This window comes from Physeter macrocephalus, chromosome 7 (genome assembly GCF_002837175.3).
Source record: "Physeter macrocephalus isolate SW-GA chromosome 7, ASM283717v5, whole genome shotgun sequence".
NCBI classification, from domain to species: domain Eukaryota; kingdom Metazoa; phylum Chordata; class Mammalia; order Artiodactyla; family Physeteridae; genus Physeter; species Physeter macrocephalus.
In genome coordinates this window covers 19,855,872-19,883,635 of record NC_041220.1, presented here as the reverse complement: position 1 = coordinate 19,883,635, position 27,764 = coordinate 19,855,872, and the positions used below count along the sequence as shown (strand labels likewise).

General features: G+C 41.3%; 1 protein-coding gene across 3 annotated transcripts in view; it reads right to left on the bottom strand.

The window, feature by feature from the left end:
- DAPP1 (dual adaptor of phosphotyrosine and 3-phosphoinositides 1) overlaps positions 1–26,443 on the bottom strand; it is a 62,973-nt gene extending 36,530 nt beyond the window's left edge. For all 3 annotated transcript variants that reach the window (XM_024126604.3, XM_028491679.2, XM_028491680.2), the window contains exons 1-3: positions 26,298–26,443; positions 5,437–5,559; positions 2,885–3,018 (exon numbers count right to left, since the gene is read on the bottom strand). In XM_024126604.3, the coding sequence (XP_023982372.1) occupies positions 2,885–3,018; positions 5,437–5,559; positions 26,298–26,398 (358 nt within the window). In that variant the 5' untranslated portion in view covers positions 26,399–26,443. The remainder of the gene's footprint in view (positions 1–2,884; positions 3,019–5,436; positions 5,560–26,297) is intronic.
- Positions 26,444–27,764: the final 1,321 nt, after the last annotated feature.

Genomic DNA, 27,764 nt, shown 5'->3' with positions numbered 1-27,764 from the left:
GCAGGCTCAGCGGCCGTGGCTCACGGGCCCAGCCGCCCCGCGGCATGTGGGATCTTCCCGGACCGGGGCACGAACCCGCGTCCCCTGCATCGGCAGGCGGACTCTCAACCACTGCGCCACCAGGGAAACCCAGTCATCCATTTTATACATATTAGTGTATATATGTGAATCCCAATCTCCCAATTCATCACACCACCACCACCCACCCTCCGTCACTTTGAAGAAAACTACCATAGGTGTCTGAATTACAAATCTTTATAATCCCTATTGCATGGGCTTCCCTGGTGGCGCAGTGGTTGAGAGTCCGCCTGCCGATGCATGGGACGCGGGTTCATGCCCCGGTCCAGGAGGATCCCACGTGCCGCGGAGCGGCTGGGCCCGTGAGCCATGGCCGCTGAGCCTGCGCGTCCGGAGCCTGTGCTCCGCAACGGGAGAGGCCACAACAGTGAGGGGCCTGCATACAGAAAAAAAAAAAAAAAAAAAAAAAAAAAAAAAAAAAATCCCTATTGCATTAATCACAAACCTCCTTTAGTCAGATTAATCTGTTTGCTGGAAAGCTTAAAATTGACCCAAATGTAACACTGAGGAGCCTTTACTCTGGTGCAGTCTTAGGTGATCCTTTCACCTAGTGATTGGATCAGTGCCAGAAAAGCTCAACCGGAAAGTACTTCATTCACTTTGCTCTCAAAGAAGATGTGGTATATACATATACACACACAATGAAATACTACTCAGCCATAAAAAAAGATGAAATTTTGCCATTTGCAGCAACATGGATGGATTTGTAGGGCATTATACTAAGTGAAATAAGTCAGACAGAGAAAGACAAATACTGTATATCACTTATATGTGGAATCTAAAAAATACAGCAAACTAGTGAATATAATAAAAAAGAAGCAGACTCACAGACATAGAAAACAAACTAATGGTTACCAGTGGGGAGGGGCAAGAGGGGAGGGACAGTATAGGAGTAGGGGGTTAAGAGGTACAAACTATTGTGCTTAAAAGAAGCTACATGGATATATTCTATAGCACAGGGAATATAGCCAATATTTTATAATGACTATAAATGGAGTAAAATTTTTAAAGATTGTGAATCACTATACTGCACACCTGTAACATATAGTATTGTACTTCAACTATACTTCAATTAAAAAGAATTTAAAATAAAACAAAAAACTTTTAAAAAAGGGGGTTTTGAAACCTGCTAGTAGGCAGAATATGTACTTTTTCCTAACTTGGAGAAAGTCTGGAAAGTACAGAGAATGACCAAAGATACTGAAAATAGAGTCTAGAGGGAGAGTTTAAAAGAAGGGAGCTGATTTTGCTTGGCGAGAGAAGAGGAGGCTGGAAAGTAACAATGGTAATGGCTTTGAAGGATACAAAGAGTTGCAACTCACAGTCATTCATTCATTTATTCATTCACTCACCCAAAGCACCACACACTATACCAGGACCTGGGAGACACAGAGAAGGACAAAAATTGAAGTAGACAAAACAGAGTCCTTGGCTTCAACATCTCCTCTCCATTGCCAGTGACCAAGAATTGAACAAAAATGAGTGTAGATTGGGACACAAGTAGGAAATAAGTCTGAAGGGAAGGGATTTGAAATTGAAATGCTTGCCAAGGCCAAAGTAGCGATGGAAATAAAATCATTGCCACTTGCCCTTTTTTTATGAGAATTATTGCTGGTTAAATGATAAAGTAATTTTCAGGGTTGATTAGGAGAATTTCCACCAGAAAAAAAAAAGATGATTGCTTCAATTTTACGGTTTCAAATAATCTATCAAAGACCTTGTATGGTCAGTATAAAGTAAGTCAACTATTTTGTGGTTTCCACTGTGCTTTTTGTCTTTCCTTGACTCTGTGTGAGTCATATCAGGGTCTATTCAGGCCACAGAAATAGCAGAAAAGGAAAAGGCACTGGTGGCATTTCTCCCAGTGTGATCAACAAAAAGCCCACTAACCAAGTTTACCATGAAAATGAGTGTGTACAAATTCGCAGCAACTGACTCTGCTATTAAGGCTTGAATTCCTCTTGTGCTTCGTTCTTGGAACTGTCCAACTTTTGATTAACCGAGAATTATCAACATTTAGGACATATAAAATTGTGATTCTATGTCACAAATACAGAGGAAATCTTCTACTTTATTTAAATAGTATAGACCAATGAGTTAGACAATTTAAATACCAAGAGAGTGTGTTTGTTTTTTAACTTGAATTTTCTGGTTTGACTCTAACCACCCAGAAAGGAAATTTTAAACTATTTCCAGCCATACTTAAGTGCCATGTAAAAACTTATCAGAAACCAAGACAAGAGAAACAGAATTTTATGATGAAATTAAGGAATTGTTCAGGAGAGTAATTTCTGGTCAGTATTTTTAATATTCATTGATCATTGGGAAATTGCATTTCATTTTAAAATGCTCAAAAACTGCTCAAAGTGATCATTTTTGGGTCTCCCCAATATGCAAACTTCTCATACCTAAACTTCTGAGGAATCAAAAAGTTGTTCTTTCTTTGTTTACTGTATATATCATTATAAAACAAATAGGTCATTTTAAAGAAATGTGCGCTTTTAATCAATCCATTAAATAACACATTCTGAGAAAAATGCCTATTTTGTACAAGGCACATTGTTTTCTCCTAAAAATAATACTAACATACTGACATATATATATATATATATACTGAAATATATATATATATTTTTTCAATGTAGCATATGGCACTGTAATTGGAAAAAAAGTTTCTAAACATATCCAGTTGCATATAGTATGCACATAATTCAATAGAAGTGACAACTATTTAATTGAAATCTGCTTTGTCCCGCCTCCATCCTGAAACGATATCTCACAGGTCAAGTATCTGTTCATAGCTTACCTGTCTCACTTCCAATCAAAGGCTGATTTGCAAAATGCTTGACAAAATCTTTCAAAGATGAGAATTCATTAAAGCCAAATTTAAATGAATATCCAGTATATTCAACGTGAAAGTGTTTGACAGAGTCTTTGGCTCTAAAAGGGAAAAAAATGTTTAACATTATTTAAGAAACGAGTATCTTTTTTGAAGGGGAATGTAACCTTAGGCATTAACATCACCATTAAGGGCATTAAACCCTTCTAAAAGCTGAGAGTTATGACACAATCACTGAAACCACTGGCACTTAAAGAACAGCGCTGGTTTCTTCAGGCAGAGCGTGCTGTGCTCTCAATTTTTCATTCTAATGAGAGACAAGAGCCGGTGCTCCCTGTGTGTTCTCTGACTTGCCGAACGAGTCTTTGAACATTAACCTCTTAAGGGGCATGGGTTTAAGAAGGGCAGGAAGAGAGAAGATAGAAATGGCAAGTCACTCCCTCCTCATATTCTTCTCTGTGCCTGGCCCTCCTCCCTTCCTTGTTTGGGAGTCAATCCAAATTCTGCTTCTGTCACTAAATCAGTTATGTGAGCCCAGCCCTTTGCCTCCCGTGCCTATTCCACTGCTTGCTGAATAAAATATCAGATTTCCTATATTGTCATTCTCCACTTCATTTTTGGAAAAAGGCAGAGAATTAAATTTTTTAAAATTTATATATATATATATATATACTTGATTTGACCCAATCCTGTCTTTCTAGCCTCACTTCCACTATTCCTCTCTTGCAGGGCATGCTCCAACTTTAGCAAGCATCAGAAATCAGAATCACCTGCAGGGCCCAGATTTCTGGGCCCTGCCCCCTGAATTCCTGATTCAGTCGGTCTGGGGTGGGGCCTGAGATTTGTATTCCTAACCTGCTCTCCAGCGATGCCAGTGGTCTGGGGACCACACCCTGGGAACTGCTGTAGTCCAGCCACGCCTTCTATTCTCCTAGGAGTTTCTGCCTTTGTCCCTTAGCTCGTACAGTTCCCTTCACCTGTGACTTCTTCCACTTTGTTTCTGATCAACTTTCAGTTCAAATGCCACTTACTCTATCAAATATTGCCTGCTACTTCCGGCTTGAGTTACTTGCCTTTTCTCTTCTCAACCTCCCAAGCACTTACCTTGTTTTCTTTCATGGCGTTTACAGCGCTCTACTTTATAGTAAGGTATTTGGATATGGTCTTATTGCCCCTGTGAGGCTACACTTTCTGATGTCAAGGTCTTTGAATCTTCTACAGCACTTATCAAAGTGGTAGGCACAGAGCGGATGCTTTGAAATATTTATTATTAAGGAAGCGAATGACCAAATGAATAAAAACAATCATTCTCCTGAGCTGGTCTGTGATTCCTCTTACTTTTTGCTGGTGGTTATTATTTTTTAAAGCATTTCCAAATGCCTGTAATGGAAATTAATATTTTATATTTTAACTTTGTATATAGATGTAATATATATGTCATCTCTTTGTAAGGAGCTTATGATATAATTGTTCAGGCGAGACATACAAAAGTGAAAAGTTAACATTCTTTTAGCCATCAATTCCACAGATTTGTTTGAGATCTGGGGAGATCCATGCAATAAAGGATCAACAATCTAACCACTTTAATGTAATTTTAACGCTTGCTGTTGATTTGAGAAAGCACAATTCCTGTTTCCCCCAAAGCAGAATTCTATTTTTGGTGAATAATTTTCCCAAAAATGTTTTTTAGAAAATTTGTAAATAAAATAAAACAATAATGGTGTGAGGTTATTGGCTGGGTGGCCAAGGGCAATGACACGGAGTCCTCACATCCCCGTTGTGACCCAGGGGCAACACCCTGTGAACCCAGAAGGACTTGCCACATGTCAGGGGAAGCCAAGGTGACAGATGCTGACAGATAACCAATGAGTCCCCCTGATTGTCACGTGACTAGGTCACCTTCTCTGAAAGGGAGGCCAACCGGGAGGAAGGGGATGGGAGAGAAACCCTGAAAGGACTGGACAATCACTGTTTTGAGCAGAGCATACCTGGTGAGGACTAGATGAACTTTCTTAATAGGTGAAATGGAAATTCAAGAGAGAAAGTCAGTCCATTTACAGAAGAAAACTCAAAGTTGCACACTGCCTGCTTGCGTTTGTGATTATGAAAATGGCACAGCCACAAGTCATTCTGATTTTCCAGAGGAAGCAAGGAATAGTGAAAGGGGCACTGGGCCACGTTTCAGGGATGTGATTCTGGTGCTGTTTCTATCACTGATTTATTGGGTGGAAGACACTTTACCACTTCAGCTTTCAGTTTCTTCATCAGTCAAGCAAGAGTTCTGGATGACACAATTCATAAAATCTCCTTCAGCTCTAAGATTTTTTCTCTACCAGTGGAAGGGGCAAGAATGCTTTTTGCAGGCTCACCACTCAGAGCTTGGCATCCTCGGACCTGCTGGTCTAGCAGGAATCAAGAGAATTCGGTTCTCTGGCAATCTGAGTGTGACCATGAAGTCAGTGCCCCTATAAATAAGAGATGGGACCCCACTGAATTTATAGAGTTCTTACGCAGCCTACCTCACAGAGAGAGAGTACAGCCCGGTCATTTCATTGCTGTCCCGCAGAAGGTAGCTCCCGTCGCATCCATTGGAGAGGAGAAGAGCCTCGGCTGCATGTCGGGTGAGGTTACCATGGTACCATCTGCAGAGGAGAGAGCAGCACTTGCACTCAGGGTGAACCACAGGGGGACTCTTCCCGCACTGGGTTTCCCTCTAAGCAATATTCTCCATTCTGGTAGCCCCGAGACCAACCTCTGAGCCAAAACATCAGGAAGAGGAAATTGCTGGATGAGGCTGAAGGGGAAAGGAGACAGTTGGCTAATCACAGAGTGTTATGGGTTGAACTGTATCCTGTTGAAGTGCTAAGTCCCAATACCTCAGAATGTGGCCTTATTTGGAGACAGGGTCTTCAGCGAGTTATAATGAGGTTATTAAGGTGGGCTCTAATTCAATAGGACTGGTGTCCTCTTGTGAAAAGGGGCCTTCTGGAGACAGACTTGCACACAGGGAGAATGCCATGTGAACACGAAGAAGGCCATCTGCAAGTCAAGGAGGGCGGGCTGGAGCAGATCCTCCTTCACAGCCCTCCAAAGGAACCCACCCTACTGACACCTTGATTTCGGGCATCTAGCCTCCAGAACTGTGAGATAATCAGTTTCCGCTGTTTAAGCCACCCGTTTTGTGGCACTTTGTCGTTGCAGTCCTAGCAAACAAACACACACTTTACTTTGCAGACAGAAAGTTTTTAAAAACTCCAAGTCAAAAATAACCATAAGAATAGGTTTTGGCCAATTTTCTCTCTTTCTTTTGGTCTCTCTCTCACACTCTCTTTCGAAAGTGTGGTACCACCTTTTTCAGGGTACTGTATATACAGTACAGTGAGCTGTTATCCACTGAGCTGTTATACCAGAGTCCGTTGTCATGAGGGAAATGAGGTAGAGCACAAGCAAGTCAAATGTTTTATGCTGAGATGCAAGCCCCATCCAATATTGCTTCAAACTGACAGAGAGCCGCACAGCTGGGGAAGTCCCAAGGAGATGCCAACTGATGCATGTGTTTTAAAAAACAAAATACAGGGCTTCCCTGGTGGCGCAGTGGTTAAGAATCCGCCCGCCGATGCAGGGGACACGGGTTCGAGCCCTGGTCTGGGAAGATCCCACATGCCGCGGAGCAGCTGAGCCCGTGAGCCACAACGACTGAGCCTGCGCTCTAGAGCCTGCGAGCCACGACTACTGAGCCCACGTGCCACAACTACTGAAGCCCGTGCTCCGCAGCAAGAGAAGCCCCAGCTCGCCGCAACTAGAGAAAGCCCACGTGCAGCAACGAAGACCCAATGCAGCCAAAAAAAAAAAATTAAAAAATAAAAACCCAAACACAGAAACACATCAGAAAAGGTAAAATATATCCACAGTAGAAAAAAAAAAAAATCTACGTAGTTCAAAAGAAAACATAATGAACAGAAAGCTTTTTTCTCTCCCTTAATCCTCAGTCCCCCTGTTCCTTTCCCCAGAGGACCCCAACGTTAACAATTTTTTATGCTTCCTCCTGAGAGGTATCCCGTGCACTTAGAGGCATTCAGGCCTGTCCGCTACCGCAGTTCTGTGGAAATAAGAGCATTCCAGGCACACTGTTGTGTACCTCACTCCTTTTTCCTAATGACAGTTTTTTCCCGTTCTTTTTAATGAGCTGGTAGAGAGAGTTCAGTGTGGTGATGAGGATTGTGGGCTCTGCAGTCAGTCTGCCTGGGTCCCGATCTGGGTGGCACCTCTTATTAGCTGTACCACCGTGGGCAAGTTACCTAACCAATCCGAGTCTCCGTTTTCTCACCTCTAAAATAGAATTAATAACAGTTGTACCTTGTGGGCCGGTTGTAAGTCCTGCTCACATTAACACATATGAAATGGTCAAAACAGGCTTGGCAAACAGCAGGGCTCAAAACACATTAGGAGTTGTCATGAAGCCATTGAGATCCACAAAGCCATAACTTGCGATGTATCTTCTGTGGCGTGATTTTCTTGTTGCTCAAATATGATTGTCTATTACTTTCAACTTACTGCAGATAACAGAAAGCTAGGTCCTGGGGACAGTAGCTGCAGCAAGGGACCCACAGTCGAGGGCAGTGGAGGGGAAGGGGACACAAGCAATTACACAAATATTGGTAACGTCGGCGAACGAAGTACTGTTAAGAGATGTGCATGGTGTACAAGGAAGACCCCTGCTCTGTGGGGGGAGGGATTCTACTGGGATTTCCCGGTGGCACGATATTTTCACCTGATAATAAAAATTAAACGTAAGACCAAATGTAGAAGGAAGTTTCTACATACGTCTCCGAGCTACCTGCTTTTTAAATCTGCATTTCCTAATATCTGCTTCTTTAACGCATTTCCTCTTCGGGGCAGAGATGCCTCCATCCTGTGTTAGAAATGTGCTTGCTAGCCAAAAGCAATGGCAAGGCGAAGCATTTTATAAGAAATCCCATTGACATATTTACCCATTCATTGGACTAATTCCCAGACATGCTCAAATCTTCATGGAATGAAATTCCTACAAAGGACAATTGGAACCTAAAACTAGTATGTTGTATGTCAATTATACCTCATTTTTTTTTTTTCTTAAAAAAGGACAATTGGAGGAGCTAAAAGTGAGGCTATCAAAATCTTCAGGTTTGGTTACAGACAGCATTCTAATTCCTTTTGATAAGCGAAATCTCTACGAGGTCACAAGTTCTTAAATACATTTTGCCTATAATTATTTTTTGAATGAACATTTCAGCAAACCATTCCGTTTGAGCCAATAGATTACTGATTTGAAGCAATAAAATTTGTTTATTTGTTTATTTATTTGGGCCATGCAGTGTGTGGGATCTTAGTTACCCGACCAGGGATCAAACCCGCGCCCCCTGCATTGGAAGCACAGAGTCTTAACCACTGGACCACCAGGGAAGTCCCTTGAAGCAACAAAATTTGATCAACAAAATTCTAAAATGTAAAGAATTTGGACATTCCTTGGGATTCTTTTCAACAAGTTCTGATGTCTGTCTAAAGCGTTTACAGAATTCTGATCATTCTAGCTTGGCGGCAGTTTTTACTGAGAACTCTTTTATGGTAATCTTTTAAACAGTAGCTATATATCATAAACACATAAGAAATCCTTGAATATAAAGCAAGAAGGATCCCACCGTGCTCTAATTTGGAACATCTCAGGGAGTGTTAATTTCTGGGTGAGAAACATCACTTGGTTGAGTCAAGATCACTGTCACAGTTTTCATGGAGTCCTGGGCCTGGGCAAACTAAGACAGAGGCCGCCAGGCAGCCACCTACACTTCACGATGTCTGCAGGGCAATGAGGGGCCTCATGCCCCAGACAACTCTTCCACAAATACCTAAACGCCCTGTCTTCATTGAGTTAAGCATCTTTTCCTAGGAACTTCAGATCAGCATATCTTCCAGGGAATTGACTATAAAGCCAAATAACATTACATACCCTTTGCAGGAATATGTCCATCTTTGGTAAGGATGGTCCAAGACTGTACATAAAGAGTGAAAGGTTGAAAATACAGTCTTATTCAGCTGATAGTTTTCCCACAGTTAACCTTCTCTGCCTTCTATCATTTGACTTTATAAATCTTTATCTATTAAGCTCAAATCCGTGCAAGGCATTGTATTAGGCAGGTCAAAGGGAACGCAAACCCAGGCCGAGCCTCAAGAAACCATTAATCTAGTCAAGAGGGTAAGACAAGTACTTTGCAAACTACATCCAAGAGAGAGTAAAGTATCCAGTGGGGGTTACAGGAAAGATCAAGGCCATTTTTTGAATGACCCAACATCTAAGTAGGCCTTGAAGAATATGTAGGCCTTGAAGAATATGTAAGTTATTTTTTAAAGTGTGCATTATTTTTTTCGGATTATAAAGCATATGTAGTAAAAATTAAAATGTGTACACATACAGAAGAGAAAATGAAAGTCTTTCACAGAAGAGGAAATATGTATTTCAAACAAATAGTCTCACTATTAATCAGAAAAATGCAAATTAAAACAACAACGCAGTACTTTTGTAATCCACCAGATCGGCTAAAATTGAAGGGTTAGCATTAAGTACTGGAGAATTTGGGGGCCATGGATATTATCATCTACTGTTGGCAGATGTTTAAGTTGGAGGGGAACTTAGCACATCTAGTGTAACTGGACATGCACACATGACCAGAGACTCCACTTCTGGTGGCTTATTAGTGAAACACTCACACGTACACAGAAGGAAGTGTGAGTTAAGGTGTCTACTGCAGAGCGTTTGTGAGAATAAAAATTAGGAGCCATCCTAAATATCCACCAACAGTGAGATGACAGATAAGTGCAGTGCAGTGAGTGCTCATAGGATGAGATTATGTTACAAGTTAACCAAAAGAGTTGAAAAGCTGAGAGCTTATTGGTTGCCAAATGCTAAAAGCAGGGGGTTGGGTGCTACCAACACATTGTGAGGGGGCACCGGGAATGATTACCACCCTCTGATGGCCGATGCAGTCCTGAACAACTGAGAATTGTCCCGCTCAGAACGCTAATCACTCCCCCGCGGAGAAACAACGGAGTGATATTTGTGTCCACGCGCATCAAAACTGACAGATCCCAAAACATATTGCTGAGTTAGAGGAACTGGTGGCAGGTACAGTCTGAAACCACTTAATTTTGAAAAATCTCTCTCTTTCCCTCCAAACAATACAACACATACACATATAATAATATATAAAAGCACAAAATAGAAGTCTGATGAAATACACACCAAACTCATAAGTTTGGTCCTTAAAAGAAGGAACCAGGATTGAGGGTGTTTTTAAAGGGGACTTTAGCTCGATCAAATGTTCCTAATTTAGCTTGTTCTAATGAAAAATAAAATAAAATACATGCATATATTAATTGGGTAACTAAAATTTGAAAAAAAGAAAATTGTATGTCTACCTTGATCCGACCTCCAGGGCCCTGTTAATGTTGGCTTTGTTTAATTATTCTACTTAATTTACTTATTCAACTATTGTTTATTGAACCCTGGAAATGACCTAGCATTTGCGGGGAGGGAGAGAGAGACTTTTTCTCTATTTAAAGTCTGGTGGGATACGGAGTGACAATCGTTCAGGGAGCTATTCTGTGCAAAGGGAATAACAGGAACAAAGGCTAAGAAGCAAGAGAATGCCAGGTATGTACAGGGTCAGAGCCCTGCATCGTGGGGTGAGTAATTCAGGTGAGTGCCAAAGGGCAGCAGTCAGGCATGGTGAGACGAAGCTGGGAGGACACTGATGCTGCCTTATACTGGGCCCTGGATGCTGACAGTTCCTTGGCTGATGTCTACAGGGCTTTTTATGGATTAATACACGTATACAGTAGCTCATTACATAGAGTCCTAATTGCACGGGCCTAAAGTTCCTGCAATTGGGACTGTGTTTAACATTTTTTTTATTTTGTTCTTCTGATTATTAGATGGAAGAGTCAAATTTTAAGGGGCTTGAAACTTACAAAATTTGGAAGTCTCTTTAAGAAAATTAATATAAAATTACCAAAAAAAGAAAAGAATAATGATTTAGAATGAGAAATCACAATAGATTAAAAATTTTTAAAGCTGACATCAACAAAATGAAAAGGCAACCTACTGAATGCGAATAAATGTTTGTAAATCATATATCTGATAATGGGTTAATATTCAAAATAGATGAAGAACTCATACAGCTCAATAGCAAAAAAACCCAAATAATCCAAAGCAATCCGATTTAAAAACGGGCAGAAGATCTGAATGGACATTTTCCAAAGCAGGCACACAGATGGCCAACAGATATATGAAAAGATGCTCAACATCACTAATCATCGGGGAAATGCAAATCAAAACCGCAATGAGATGCCATCTCGCACCTGTTAGAATGGCCATCATCAAACAGACAAGAACTAACAAGTGTTGGTGAGGATGTTGAGAAAAGGTTGGTGGGTATGTAAATTGGTGCAACCACTATAGAAAACAGTAGGGAGGTTTCTCAAAACATTAAAAATAGAGCTACTATATTGACCCAGCAATACCACTCCTGGGTATTTATCTGAGGAAAATTAAAACACTAATTAGAAAAGATATATGCACCCCCATATTCATTGCAGCATTGTTTACAATAGCCAAGACATGGAAACAACTAAATGTCCATTGATGGATGAATGGATAAGGAAAATGTTATATATACATATATATATATATATATATATATATATATTCAGCCATAAAAAGAGTGAAATCTGGCCATTTTGACAACATGGGTGGACCTTGAGTGCATTATGCTAAACGAAATGTCAGACAGAAGAAGCTAGATACCGTATGATCTCACTTATATGAGAAATCCAGAAAACAAAACAACCAACCAAACTAAACTAAACTAAAACAGACTCAGAGATACAGAAAACAAATGTATAGTTGCCGTAAGGGAGGGGGTTGTGTGTGAACTACGTATAGGAGATTAAGGGGTACTAACGGCCAGATATAAAATAAATAAGCCACAGGGACGTAATATACAGCATAAGGAATATGGTCAATAATATTGTAACAGCTTTGTAGGGCACAGATGGTTACTATATATATATTCAGCCATAAAAAGAGTGAAATCTGGCCATTTTGACAACATGGGTGGACCTTGAGTGCATTATGCTAAACGAAATGTCAGACAGAAGAAGCTAGATACCGTATGATCTCACTTACATGAGAAATCCAGAAAACAAAACAACCAACCAAACTAAACTAAACTAAAACAGACTCAGAGATACAGAAAACAAATGTATAGTTGCCGTAAGGGAGGGGGTTGTGTGTGAACTACGTATAGGAGATTAAGGGGTACTAACGGCCAGATATAAAATAAATAAGCCACAGGGACGTAATATACAGCATAAGGAATATGGTCAATAATATTGTAACAGCTTTGTAGGGCACAGATGGTTACTAGACTTTAGCATGGCAATCATTTCATAATGTACACAAATGTCAAGTCACTATGTAGTACACCCTGAAACTAACATAATATTGTATGTCAACTATATTTTGATTAAAAAAGAATAAAAATTCACCAAGCTTTAACTATGAAAAGATAATAAATAAGTAAAAATAAAACAACAACAAAAAACAAACGATAAACCAAGTTCATGGATATAGAGAACAGATTGCTGGTTGCCAGAGGTGGGGGAGGAAGGGATAGTGAGATGGGTAAAGGGTACCAAAAGGTACAAATTTCCAGTTATAAAATGACTAAGTCATGGGGATGTAATGTACAGCTTGGTGACTACAGTTACTAATACTGTATTGCTTATTTGAAAGTTGCTAGAAAAGTGGATCTTGAAAGCTCTCATCACAGGAAAAAAAAAGTTTTGTTAACCATGTGTGGTGATGAATGTTAACTGGACTGATTGCAGTGATCATTTTGCTATATATACATTATCAAATCATTATATTTATTTTACTCCTGAAACGAATATAATGTTATATGTCAATTATATCACAAATTAAAAAAAAATAAAAAACTGACAAATATCACAAACATTTCAAAACTGAGAAAACAACTTATATTCATTAATTGTTTACATATCCCTATACCTTTTTTTCTCTATACTTTTGGCCATGTCATCGGGTTATTTCTTCCTCTAAAAACAATTGTATACTACAATTTTCTATATAGAGAATAGAATAAGAATTCAGTCTTTTACCTGTAATGTTTTTTTAAATTATGTTATTTTAAATGTTTTAAATGTTTTAAACTATTTTAAATGTATGTTATTTAAATGTTTAAAATGTTATTTTAAATTATTGATAGCATAGAAAAGTTATTTTCAACTCCACGATGTGATATTGCTAATGAAGTTTTTAGAACCGTTGGAAAATTTGCGAACTTCTATCAAATTTCTTTCATAAATGAGCTGTAAGATTTCAGGGTATTTAAAATTTTAATGTTCAGGGACTAATCTTAAATACTCTTTGAGTTGACTACATTTATTTTAACTACATCACTAGGGTCTGTGCAAGGCAGAGGACCTGAAGCTGAAGCTTCATTGGCTTCACTCTCTCACTTCTGGCGATTATAAAGTCCATGTCTGCTTTTTATTCTTTAAAAAATTAAATAATTAAAAACGTTTAACTTAGTAAATAAAAGCCACATATAATCCCTCATAGCAGAGAAAATCACAACCAGCAGCTTGGTTTATATTTCTAATTTTTGTACAGTGTGTGAATAAAGTCTAAACCCTAATAAGACCCTTATTCAATCTTCGTTTACCTATTACTAATGAGGCGGAACTCACTACTTGTATAGGCAAGCCCATTCCATATTTCCATGATTGATGGCCAGAAAACTCTTGCCTATATATCAAATTACCATTTCTTGCTGTACGGCTTTCAACAGATGGTCTCAGAGCTACTTCTTGGAGTTATATAGATGATACTTATACAAATAGTTAGAAGCATTTAGAATGTTCTCTCTTTTGCTTCCATCGTCTTCAACTTCTCCTTTCACAATAGATTTTCAGTCCCTTGATCGCCCAGAGAACTTATCTCCTCCGGATACCTTCTAAATTTTCCAAGTCTATCTTCAAGGTAAGATCTGACGTGCAAAACGAAGCCCCACAGGGTCTCCCCATTCTGGCTGCCATATATGCTGTAAGGCAACCCAAGATTGCATTCGTTTCTTGACAGTTGCATCATGCTGCTGATTCACGCTAGACCTGCTGTTGATTAAAACCCCCAAGCAAGTCATCTTCCTCTGCGGCTCTGCCACTTCTCCCACAGCTGCATTAGAAAGACGATGTTTTTAGAATTAAGTGCAATAAGAAAATTTTTTGCTCCTTGGAGCTGCCAAGCGAAAAGGAATGCTAATAAGCAGCCAACTTGGGTCACAAGCACCCGTGCAGTATCAGTGAAAATTTTGCGAGATGAGAGCTGGCCTTTGTCTCCACTCTTTACCTTAGCGATGAGCCTTTCTGCTCCAATGACTTCTGACGCGTCCTCTATGTGACACCACACGAGGAGCAACCTCTGTCTTTCTCATCTGCCAAGGTGACTAATAATAACACCTGGTAGGAAAACTCTCTTATTTTCATGTAGGAACACTGACTTCTTTAATAAACTTCTTATATGAGTCTTTAACTTTTACAGAAGAGAACGAGGTAAAAACTTTGCTATTTATACAATATATTATGAATATGCTGGACACTGTGCTGCATGCTGGGAATACGACTTCTCTGCTATTTGGGACAGGGTTCATTCCCCTGAAACTTAAAAAAAAAAAAAGCCTTTTTGTCTCATTTTCTCTGAAGAAGTAAAAAAGAGCAAGAAATTACTCTTTATAACAGCACTTTCGAAGCAATGTTGTATTTTCCTTTTCCCCCAAGGTCCACACATCGTCATAAATAAGTCACAAGGCTAATAGTCAGCAGAGCCTCATCAAGCTTCCAAAGAATATTTGTACTGGGTTTATGAGATTATCAAACCCACAGCTGGCCTTGAAGGAAACAGTGGCGTTATCCCTCCCATGATACAGTAACAAATCAGGAAACACCCACCCGCTAAAGAATTTTCATAGCTGCCTCTCAGTAAGATACAGGAAATAAGATCAACCACAGAGAAGGCAGTCGGGCTTGATCCAGAAAGCTGGTCCTCAGTTCTGCCTCTTCTTCTCTCATTCCCGTGCGCTTTGTGTTAGAACCTTCTGGGAAATTGCCCCGGCCTATTGGAGCCTTCACAGTTTCTTATCCCAATCGGTTTCATTGTCTTAATTTGCTGATACAAGTTTATATCTCATTCTGCTCTGTCCTTTAAAGGAGAGGCTTTCAAACTTTTCGAATTGGCCCATAGTATAAAATACATTTTGCCTCCCTCTCTTTTGCCTCTCTCACTATACACACACACACACACACACACACACACACACACACACACACACTTACATTATAAACGTACACAGAAAAACAAAAAATGTTATAGGAAACAACACTATTCTTCTAAACACTATTTACTATATTCTTTTCTATTTCTTTTTAACAAATATTGATTGTGACCCACTAAATTAACTTTAAGAACACTCTTGGGTTGTACCTGGTGTTTGAAAAACAATGGGAAGCCTTTCCACTCAATACTCTGAGATTTTGTTAGAAATTCACATTTGCAGCCCTCCTAGACCTGCTGAATTATAATCTGCTTTTATCAAGAGCCCCACATGATTGCTATGCAGTTTAGCATTTGAGAAGCATGGAGCTGAAGAACTCTTGGTCCTAAAAACTTTAACTCATTCCAATAACCTTGATGGTTTGTGTGTACAGAGTGTGGTATCTAAAAGTGGGACCAAGAGAGGAAAGAATGTACTAAGGAGCTTTACAGTACTTAGGAAATAAGTGCTTAGAGGAAAAGAGAAGGATCTGTAGCAAATTTCATCAAAAAATCCCCAAATAGCTGCCATCTTAGTGATGGGGACAGTAAATAGTATAGAAGGAGGAGCCCGTGAGGGGATGGAATGATCAGGGAAAACTTCATGGAGGAGGAATACCATGAGTTGGAACTTGAAGAATAGATATAGAATTCATCAAGTGTGAGAGGAAAAAGCATTCCAACCAGAGCAGTAGCATAAGCAAAGGCACTGAGGTTGACATATGAATGGTGTATACAGGAAACACAGTGCCTACCTGGAACAGAGGGTCTATGTTGAGGAGTAATGCAAAACAAGACTGGAAGAACAAGTGGGCACAGAAATCAGTCTTGCATGTTAAAACATGAGCCATACATCCGTTTACATTACATACATCTTGGGGAGAAAATTTCTTAGTAACCCACGTTTACAGATTATTCATATATTTAATGACATATTTTTCCCCTTCCTGGCAAAGAGAAGTGACATAGAACCTAGATTCTGTCCCTTCAGGCTTATAAAGAGGACATACATTTCAACCCAAAGCAATAATAGAAATTCCTAATTGTGTAAAAAGAGCTAACAGGCGTTGGAGTTGAACAGCCAACAAAAGTTCTCTTCTTTGGAGAATTTTCACTTTGTTTTTCATTTTCAAACTTAGTCTCACTTTTGAATGACGCTGACACACTTTCTGAACTCGCTAGACCAAAGATGGCAAATGCATAACCTATGATGCCATGGATAACAGAGTTTTTCTTAAGGCCATGGATAACATAGCTCATTGATCTGTCTTCTTGCTTGCTAGGTCTGTGCTTGGCCTCAGAATCCTGCTAACACAATGATGATAGAATAAAAAATGAATCTATTAGGCAACCTCAATCTAAGCAATTTTAACTTGGGCTCCTGTGTCCTCAGCACTCGAGTCACTCCATGGGATTTGCTTGACTGCTGATAGCCTTTTGTACATTTGCTCACAGTGTTGGTACTAGACACTTTGACTTCATGAAAACACGAAGCCCTTGACGCTTTAAGTAATCAGAAATCATGGATTAAGGAAAAGGAAATGAGCAGAAACTAACACACCATTGTAAAACAGTTATACTCCAATAAAGATGTTAAAAAATAAAAAGGAAAAGGAAATGTCTTATTTAGCTCAAAAACTATCAGTGCGGCAATTTGTATTATAGTCAGGCCGTGGCGTATATTATGTGACAACGTGGTGTTGACCACATAAACATGTTAAGTCCCCTGTTCACAAATGTGGGCTTACCTTTCCATTGATCATAGCAAATGGACCCTGACCAAGGAGAGAACCAAGGAGAGGCTTTGCAAAAAGTTTGAAAGTTCTATGTCTCATAGTGTGATACATAGGGGAGGCTGAAGAAAGACCATAGTCTTTCCAATCAGGAGGTTTCTGTGATGGAACCAGCTTGTCTGAGGCTTTCCACATTACCATTCTAAATGTCCACATTTACAAATGCTAATAGCAGAGCTAAATGGTGAGGCCAGCTGCCCCAGGCTTTGGGAAGCATACCTGAGTGATGACAGAGGCAGAGTATGTGAGTATTTGGTGGAACAATGAACTTAAGTTGGGGCCCCAAGTGTTTTTTTGCGGGAGTCAAGGCTCAGCTACAGGGAAACAAGACTGAAGGGGTATGATAATTCTGTGGGAGTTGGAAACCAGGATAAACTTGTTCTTGAAGGAGACTGATGAATGAGGCAAGAAGTTCTGAGAGATGGAAACACAGAGAGAGAATCAGAGATCCAGAGACACAGATGGGCACAAAAAGTGAGAGATACATAAGTCAAAAGCTGTAGAAAGAGAGATATACAGACCTAGAGACAAGAGAAAGGCACAGAGGCTCATGCAGATAGCCGGAAGCACGTAGGGACAGTGACCTAGGGAACACTAATAGAGACCCAATCAGAGTGGTCCAGAAGACAGAAGCAGAGAAACCAAAGTGAGAAAGATACAAACCCACAGAGCATGACTTGGGTCAATGCACCCAGAGCTGTCAGACGTGAGAGACCCGAGGGCAGAGTCATGGATGGGGAGATGGGGGGTGGGAGGCAAATTGCATCTCATTCCAGCAGAGGTCCTGTCCAGTCCCCAGGTCAGCCTGCACAGTACACGAATGGCTGTAAAACCAAAAAAGCCTCATTGCTCCTCCAGTGGTTGGGGCTCAGGGAATGTTTGATATGGACTGGGAACCAAAGCTCAGAGACTGACTAGAAAAACTATTTCATGGATAAGAGCTTGAGGCGGACTTGAATGCCTGGGCAGAGATCCCAAACCAGAGGCTCTCTCAGGAGGGCTCATCTCGGAGTGGAATCAAGCTTGACTCTGCACTTACTGTGGTTACTCTTCCATCCTATATACATCATAAAATGCTGCTTCAGGGTAATTGTCTTTGGACTGTAGTTGCCATTGACAACCTACCATTGTGGGTTGGGACAGGAGACAGAGGTCACTTTCAGGAAGCTATAACTCTAGGAAAAAGTCCCAAACTTTGGGGGATGTAAAAAAAAAGATCTTTGTTTCATTAGTTATCTCCTGTCTATTCCATTGTTCAGATGTTGCCTCTAACCAATGTCAATTTGTCCCAGCAGTAAAAACTTTTGTTAAGAGGACTGAGTGAGTCTGAGGGTAATAAATACAAGTACATCACCAGTGTTGGTGTGGTGGGCTGAAGTCAGGGACCTTGAGTTCTGGTCTTGGCTTTGACCCAACTTGGGACAATTCAGATATTTTGACATCTGCTCTTTGTCAAGTGCTGAGCTTGGATGGAATAGACAAATATGAGTAACCTACTGCCCTGCCCCTAAGGAGATCACTGTCAAAAAGAGTGTACTGTGCTCAGCCTAGATCAGGTGGCCAAACCTCTTAGGGCTTTAAGACTGACATCTAGAAAATGATTCTAAGATTATGTAGAGAATTAACCCAAAGTATAGACTCAACTGGTGGGGAGTCAGAATCATAGGAGCAAACCCATGAGACCCAGGCAACTTTAGATATTTACAATGAGAAAGCAAACAATGCATGAATTAGAAGAATTTCGTGCCATTAAGGTTTTCAAAACTTCTTTGATGCCATTCTGAAAAACTATACAAAAGCAGAACTCATTCTTATTTGGATGTGAATCACTTATGTTTTTAGCTCAGTAGAATTACTGGCTTCCACCCCTGTTCCTTCCTTACTATTCCCAGGTCCTCACTCTAGTTTCTTATACACCAGTCTGTAAACTCTCTCACTAATTAGTTTTATTGTCTCTGGACTCATTACTATTGATCATGCTCAACTACCAGATTAATCTACCTTAAAAAAAAAACCCATGATGACCATGTAGTTCCACGTTCCTATAAACATTCAATGATTACATATTGTCAAATGATGTTTGGCCAAAGTCCAAACTCAATCTATTTAAGACCTTCTGGAATTTGGATCAATCTAAATATTCAAATTTTAATACAGGGAAACAGGATAGCCTGGGAAAGACCAGACCCGGAACCTGCTTTGAGAAAGAACAAGAAGCAGATGATGAAAATGTATGCTAGGGCTTCCCTGGTGGCGCAGTGGCTGAGAGTCCACTTGCCGATGCAGGGGACACGGGTTCGTGCCCCGGTCCGGGAAGATCCCACATGCCGTGGAGCAGCTGGGCCCGTGAGCCATGGCTGCTGGGCCTGTGTGTCCGGAGCCTGTGCTCCGCAACGGGAGAAGCCACAACACTGAGAGGCCCGTGTAAAAAAGACTAGAGGGAAGTTGAGCAATATGTCATTTTGGGTGGTGGTACAGGGCTGACATTTTTGGTGCTTTTCTTTATTCACCAAATTTTCAATAATTAATATGTTTTATTATTATTTTAAAGTGTTGATTATAAATAATTCCAAATATACAAGAAAGTAAAAAAATTAGTATAATTAATACCCACATTTAAATAATACCCATATTTTAGGTGGAATAATTTTTAACTTTTTGCCAGATTTCCTTCATATATTTTTGGATGAATGTTTTAAAAGTAAGTTACAGTTATCATAGCACTTGAATCTTAAGTAATTCAGCATGTGTCTCTAAAAAGCAACATTCTCTTACATAGCTATACTTTTATCAAAACAAATTAAGTTGTTGCCCTTAGGCTTTTAAAAATTTAAATATTTTTGAGCCAAGAAAGTCTCACAACAGGTAATGGGAGCAGGCACTGGAAGTCGGGGAAGCAGGACCACAGGGAATCTGTAGGTGACGGAGTAACAGCCAAGACTTAGCTACGTGCACTGTGGTTGGGTTCAGACAGGTCCACCTCAGGGAGTAGGAACCAGAGGATGGGGGCTCAGACTAGGAATTTATCCTAGTTGACAGGATAATTGAGAGGAGTTGGTGGGAGCAAGAAATTAACCCAGGCTTAAAACAAAACAACAACAGGCTAAGTGTATGGTTACGACACTAGAAACTAGAAGAGGAGAGCCAGGTGGAAGCTTTCTCATAGAGTGTAGCTGAAGGTGCGCACTCTGAGAGGTAAAGACCAGAACAAGACTGAATGATGAGTGACTGCTGGGTCCCAGGGACTGGGAGGGCCTGAGTCCATGTGGACACTTTCTATTTTCTGAATATTCATATGTTTTGCCACTTTTACTGCTTTATCCATTCCATTTTCTCTTTAGAAAATGTCTTCTTCTCTGCCTTCAACTGACAAAAGTCCTACGGGTTCTAAGGCCATCTTCTCCACATCCAATGATCTCCTTCTTTCTTGCCATCTGCTGTGTTCTGTATGTAGACACTGCAATGACCCTCAGTCCCTCTACCCTGCATTCTAACTCCACCCACTCGTGCATTCTCTGTCCTCTGCACTGTAAACTCCTTGAGGGGACAGCCACTTCTTACTGTCAGTAACTCCCACACTGCCTTGCATAATGTCATCATTCAACCGATGGGTCTATGAATAAATGGAAAAGAGAATGAATGAAACAAAGTGACTCCACTCAATGTGGAGAACGTGTGTGGCCAGATTTCCACATGTAAGTAGAAGGAAGTCACCATTGCCCATAGAGGAACAGAAACACAACAACTGAAGAGGAAATTCGCTTGAGTCCAAGCAGAGATCAAACTGTACACTAGTTACAAACTCTTGCTCGGCCACAAGACAATCACCTTCCATTTTTAGAGTCCAACATTACAGAATTGTGCCCAGAAGAGGAACAAGCTTTTTTGCTCTACTTGGTATCAGCTCTGTAAACAGCTTCCTTTAAAGCTTTGAATTTACTATGCTTTTCTTAGCCCATTCAATTTGCCTAGCCCTGAAGAAAGGAATCTACACACAATTCAAAAAAGTTCTGATGGATTAGGATATTGATCTGGCTTTGTATGCATGTCTGTTATGTGAAGAATGTGAAAGAATAATGCCTTTTAGTAAAAAAATGTGTTGGTGGTAGTAATCACAGAACTTTTTTTTCTCTCAGTTCTCACTAGCACTAACAGTGCTGATATAATAAGCAGGAAGTTGTGTTAGTGGAGAAGCATGTGGGCTCTGGAGCCAAACACCTGGATTTGAAGGTTTATGAGCGTGTCATCTTGAGCATGTGATAAAAGCTCTGTCCTTCGTTTTTCTCATTTGTGAGCAGGAATGTCACTAGTGGTAGTATCTACCTGGCAGTGATGTGTGAATTTAATAAGTCATACAAGCAAAAGGCTTAAAATAGTGCCTGGCACATGGTGAGCATCCAACCCTTACTAAATTGCCGTTCTTAGAAGGTGTACCTTCTTCCATCGGTGGAGAGAGAGTCAGCTCTGGAGTACGCACCTAGGCACTCTCAGGGCACCACCTATGAGGTCTGTGACCTGGACAGTTCACTTGACTGATATGAAGTCACCTTCTGTATCTATAAGATGAGTATAATCATACTGTATTGATGGTGTTATTGTGAAGGCCAAACTCTGCGAACGACCTAGTGCTGGCCAATGACCCGCACAATAGGAGGGCAACCTGGTTTGGTGGAATAAGCACGGACTTGGGACCCAGATTCTCTGGGACTCCAGGCAGCTTGATTTCTCTGCTAATGAGTCTCCCCGTGTGTAAAGCTGGAACGTGGATACCTTTTGAAGGCCAGAGCTCCTGTATGCGAAATGTCTGCCTCTTCATAAGAACTCGCTTTGGTTATTGTTACTTATTCCCTGGTTCGTCAGCAAACCACCACGTGAGGGCCAGTTCCTACCAGGGTACATGTTTTGGTGTAGACTGTGAGCCAAGCATGGTTTTACGTTTCTAAGTGGTTAGGGGGAAAAAAGAAGAAGAATATTTTATGACTCATGACAGTTGTATGAAATTCAAATTTCAGCGTCTTTAAATAATATTTTGTTTGAACACCGTCACAGTCATCTGTTTCTGTGTTATCTATGGCTGTTTTTGCATGACAATGGCAGATGTGAGTAGTTAAGCAGAAATCATAAAGCCTGCAAAGCCTAAAATATTTATTACCTGGCTCCTGACAAAAAAAGTTTGCTGGGGCTTCCCTGGTGGCGCAGTAGTTAAGAATCCGCCTGCCAATGCAGGGGACACGGGTTTGAGCCCTGGTCCGGGAAGATCCCACATGCCGTGGAGCAACAAAGCCCGTGAGCCACAACTACTGAGCCCGCGAGCCCAACTACTGAAGCCCGTGTGCCTAGACCCCGTGCTCTGCAACAAGAGAAGCCACCGCAATGAGAAGCCCGCGCACCGCAACAAAGAGTAGCCCCTGCTCACGGCAACTAGAGAAAGCCCACGTGCAGCAACGAAGACCCAACGCAGCCAAAAATAAATAGATAAAATAAATAAATTTATAAAAATAAAACAAAAAGTCAAACCATACAAAAATACTAAAAAAAAAAAAAAGTTTGCTGATCCCTGATCTACTCTAACCTTCTCTTATATGGGAAGCAGCAGAGAAATTAGAGAGTTTTTAATTAATTTACTTAAATATCCAGAGCTTAGAATCTACTTTCTTGACTCTGACAGCACAGCCAAACACAGACACTTCCTTACAAAATTTGAGATGGGAAAATATATAAAAAAGGGAACATTTATTATATTTCTTGCTTGAAGGAATATGTCTGACTAGATAATTTGAATATTTAATTTAAAAATATGCTAAAATATTTTTCTCTCACAGTATCCCTTTTGTGTCTGTAGTTATATAGTTTGTAGTTACATACAAAACTACACTGTTTTGTAGGAACCTTTGTTATAATCAAAGAATTGCTGGAATCGTAAACTGTTAACTGATTAGCAGTTCTATCCTAGCTTGTTCCTTAGGTGGTGCCTCAGATATTCACTATCTGTTTCACAGCCCCGCGGCTTCATTTTGGAAGCAACACACAGCCTGCGCTCTGTTCCCAGAGTCCACCTCCTGCTTCGCTGACCATTCTCCACAGCCTTTGCCCCTCCCTCCCCCATCCCATTCGGCCAACGTGTAAGTGAAGCTGAGCAACCATTGCAAATTGTGTTATTTCCCCTTTGCTTCTGGATGCATTCATATGTCTAGGATGAAGGAAAATAAGTGTTTTTAGACGGATACTCTGCAGATGCGACACAGAAAGGCATCTGAGTTTCTTGATGCAGGTACTTGAGAAAGAATGTCTTCTGAGCAAGTCGTGTGCGTCCTAGAAAGGCAGGGGATGGATGTGCTGCAACGCAGGGTTTAATTTGCAGAGCTTACAGATGCCAGAACCCGAAGAAAAATGGGACCAAAGAACAAAGATGTGTGCCATCTCTTGAATTTAACCACCACCTTGTTTGTTTGTGTCTATCAAAAATACAAATGTAAGAACCTACCTAACTACTCAGATAACCTATTAAAAACGATTTCAAAATGAAGGCATTAAAACCAGCCATTTTTTATCTATCAACTGCTTTAAATCATTTTGTTTTTAAGGAGCGTTTTAAAAACTGAATTAATTAGAAGTTTGGGGGTAGATTATACCTAACCAGTAGCCTAGAGGTTCAGAGAAGAAGTTTCATTTTATTCAGAATTCTGCCAGAGGCAACAGGTCATTTTCACGTTTTCTCAGATCTTATGACCTATGAGAGGTATATCAGGATTGTCCTAGAGGCACAAGTACTAACTCAAGCCCATTATTAAATTCTCAGGAATTTTGTAATCTTGTTGTTAAACCCTTGGCAGCTCGGAGATGCCTGTGATTGGAGTATTTATACCCGGGAAACAGGCAGACTCTTGAATCGGGGCTATCCCTCACCCAGGTGGTTTATTAACACACCACTGAGTATATTTTTAAAAATGCTTCTGCGGTTTCTTATTGGGGGGATGAAAATGTTCTAAAACTGATTTATGGTGATGGTCGTACCACTCTTTAAAGGCGCTACAGGTTATTGAATTGTACCCTGGAAATGAGTGAGCTCTATGATCTATAAAATATACCTCAATAAAATTGTTAAACGAAATGCTCCCAGACCCACGGATGAAATGTCAACGTTTATTAACGGCTTTAAGATTCAGGTACATATCCAACAAATAAGGGCACATTTACTCAGTGCTTCTGATGGATTTCTATTCTACGCAGTGATTCTCAACCTTGGTCTCGCTCTGAAATCACTTGGAAAGTTTAAAAAGAAAACGCTCACCCCCAAGATGCTGATATCATTTGTCTGGTGTGTGGCCTGGCCGGGAATTTTTTAAAACTCCTTGGGTAACTCCAGTGCACAGCCAAGGTTAGGAACCGCAACCGTAGAGCAATTTCCCTAGACCACTGTCACTTGCCTGTTGTCACGGAAACCGTCTTCCAATGTTTAAGACATTTCCAGGCTTTCTGAAATAGTGAAGTGTGGACATACAAGCACCTTTTTGGGGTGTTTCTGGGTTGTATTGAATGTCCATCTCTGCACATGGAGGGAAGACACAGTTCTGTTTTCTAGTGGGTTTTACCTAAGGTTGCTTCCTGCTACGGGAACTAAGGTGGGGAGAAGAGACAGTGTTTAGCTCATCTCTGTCATCCAAGTAAGTGCCAGGGGTACTCAAGCACAGAGCCTAGGCTCAAAGATTGTTGAATTAAAGGACCAGAGCTGAATATTTCCTTTGTCTCTCTTCTCCTCTGTGGCTTCTTACCGATCGTGGGCTGGGAATCCATATAACCAAACACATAAAGAATGATCGTTTAATAACTTCATACGGATCTAAGTGAGAGCCCAGGGTCCAGCTTTAGTGCCTGGACTTTGTGACACCCATTTTGGATGCTCAGGGGACATTTTACCTCTGCAGTTTGAGGATTTGCTCTAGAAGGCTGGAGGGGTCCTGGAGCTCTGACTACCCATAAGGGGAGTTTACTTTACTGAAAAGTCTAGCTGTTACGTTTGACTTACCTTAGGAAGGTAAAGTTCAATTCTGAGACCTCAAGTTTAAAATCTCAAGACAGGACTTATTGAGAACGTTTACAACACCCCAAAATACAATCTCTGCAGTCTTGATGCAGAGAGATTTCATCCCTACTTTAGTTTTTCTCTGGTTAAGGACATAGACTTGGCAGATTGGAATCCTGACTTGTAACTGATGTGTGACCGCAGGCAAGTTATTCAACCCCTTTGGTGCTTGTTTTCTTCCTTTGTAAGATGGAGATGATCGCAGCTCCTCTGCCCTTGAGAGTTTGTGAAGATTAGAGCTGTTTAGTGAGACAGCAGGTGCAGGTAGTTCTCACCTCTTGGGAATCACAGGTGTCAAAATCAGCCTCACCAGGCTATTCCTGGTGCTTCAGGGGAAAGGAGCAGTTTCTCTAGGAAATCCCCTACCCCTCTCTTGTGTAACATTTGCTTCTTTTATTAAGTATCCTGATGAGTTGTTTCATCTGGTCCCTTCTTAAAGACAGGACTACAGTGCCTCTTCCTACCTAAATGTGTAACCTGTCTGGGGCAGAGTGTTTATCCTCTTCCTGACTTGTTAGTACTTAAAAGGCTCAAAGTTGCCCTTACAGACATGCATGCGTACAAGAGCTCACAAATGCGGTGTCAGGAGAAAGAAACACATATGGGACACTGCTGCAGACACTTCCTCGTTCTTTCTCTTTTGAAAAAGTCCCTCTCCCTTACTGGAGGGTGTAGGCTTTCTGTTTATCTCACCAGCAGCGCAGCCCCCTTACTGTCCGTAGCTTGGAGCTCAGAACTTTTTATAGCACATTTATTCGTAGACCAGATCAATAACAAGGAAACCCAGCAACAACCGCGACTACAGCCCAATCGTGTCCCTAATCTCAAAGAGCGTCCAGCATTTGATTTTTTGGTCCCATTTTCCCCACCTACTTGTTTTCACATCTGGAAAGGTAATCCATACTTTCACAATGGACTTGGGCCCCAACAGACACAGATGAGTAAAGTGGAAAGGATAGAAGATTGGGGTGTCAGAGAGAAAGAGTGCTAAAGATAATCATTCATCAAGACGAGCATTTGCGTAGGGGTGAGGAATTAAGGTTCACCCAATAAGCGCTTGGAAAAGGGGACCTGCCCTCTTACCCCAAGTCCTGGAGCAGCTCAGCTTCTCCGTCCAACCTGCTCCACAGATCTGAAGGATCCTGGGTGCTCATTTTCCCTTCTCGAGATTCTGCTCTGCCCATTCGCACCCCTCGCGTCCGCTAAGCCCCTGCGAGGTGCTCTGGGCAAGAGGCAGAGAGAGAGACACGTTCTGCTGCCCTTCCCAGCCTCCCCGCCCCACTGAGAGAGAAGCAGCTGTAGCTGAGTCTCCACCCAGCCCTTAAGGAAGTGAAACCTGGTTACTCCTCCCACAGACACTCCCCACTCTGGCGCCTAGGTGCTGGCAGGGGTGCTGTGTCCGTCAGGAAACATGCAAAGCTAGGTAGCGCCTCTGAGGACACCCACACTGCATCGTGCCGCACGCACGCAGCTTCTGGCAAAGGAAATAAAGATCAAACTGCCCCAGCTGAGAGGGACTCTTAATTCCAGCTCTCTTCGTGAGGCCAGACCATGGTTTTTCCTTAGCGCTATCTGCCTCTGGTTTGTCGAGGATGCACTCCATCACCTGCACCTTCCGTCTCACACACAAACATAAGGAACATCGAGGAAGCTTCCGGATCAGGAACATCTTTCAAAGGGGTAAAGAAATCAGACTCAAACCACTAGCTTCCATCAGGAAGTCTGCTTTTTAGCACTTTCTCAATATTTCTGCTGCAATCACCTAAGCTTTCCAGCATACCCTTGACGTTCAGGTTGAGATGATTCAGAGACAATTATCGTTCCTCCATGGAAGAAGGACTGGGTGAGAGGAAGGTAGGAAAAGGTGCAGGGGGGCCAGCCGGGTGCCCAGCTAACAGGGCAGGTTAGAGCTCCTGGAGCCTTTGAGTTCCACTTCCTTCCCTGGGCTTACTCACAGCTGGTATTGCTCTGGGTCCAGACTCATGTGTTGAGAATGCCAGCTGCCTAAAAGTCCAGAAGGGAAACTGTCATCACTCTGAATGCTGGGGAATTGGACGAAGTACCATAATGAATGAACAAAGAACATAGGTTGCTTCCTGTGTTCTCTCTGTATGTACCCTGCAGGAGAGAGCGTGCTTCTCTCGCCTGTTCTCTCTCTGCCTCTCCCTCTTGTCACACCTGACTCACTCAGGGTTCACCTGGGTGCTCTAGAGCTCACTTCTCCCAGCGCGTCTGAAGGCCAGCAGCTTGTTAGAATGCAGAATTTGGGTTCATCCCAGCACCTCAGAACCAGTATTTGCATTTAAACAAGATCCCCAAGTTGACTCCTGTGCGAGTTAAAGTTTGAGGAGACTGCTTTGTAGGAAACCAAGATAGCAGAGCTGTTCCAAGAGGAGAGGCTGGTCGGCACCTGGCATTATTCCAGCTTTTCTTACACTCCTTCCCTACGATCTCTGTTTGTCAGTGATGTGTGAGACCCTGGTTTACTCTGACTGCCAGGGAGAGATTCCTGAGTGGAGACTGAGCTCTGGTAACACACAGGAATGATGG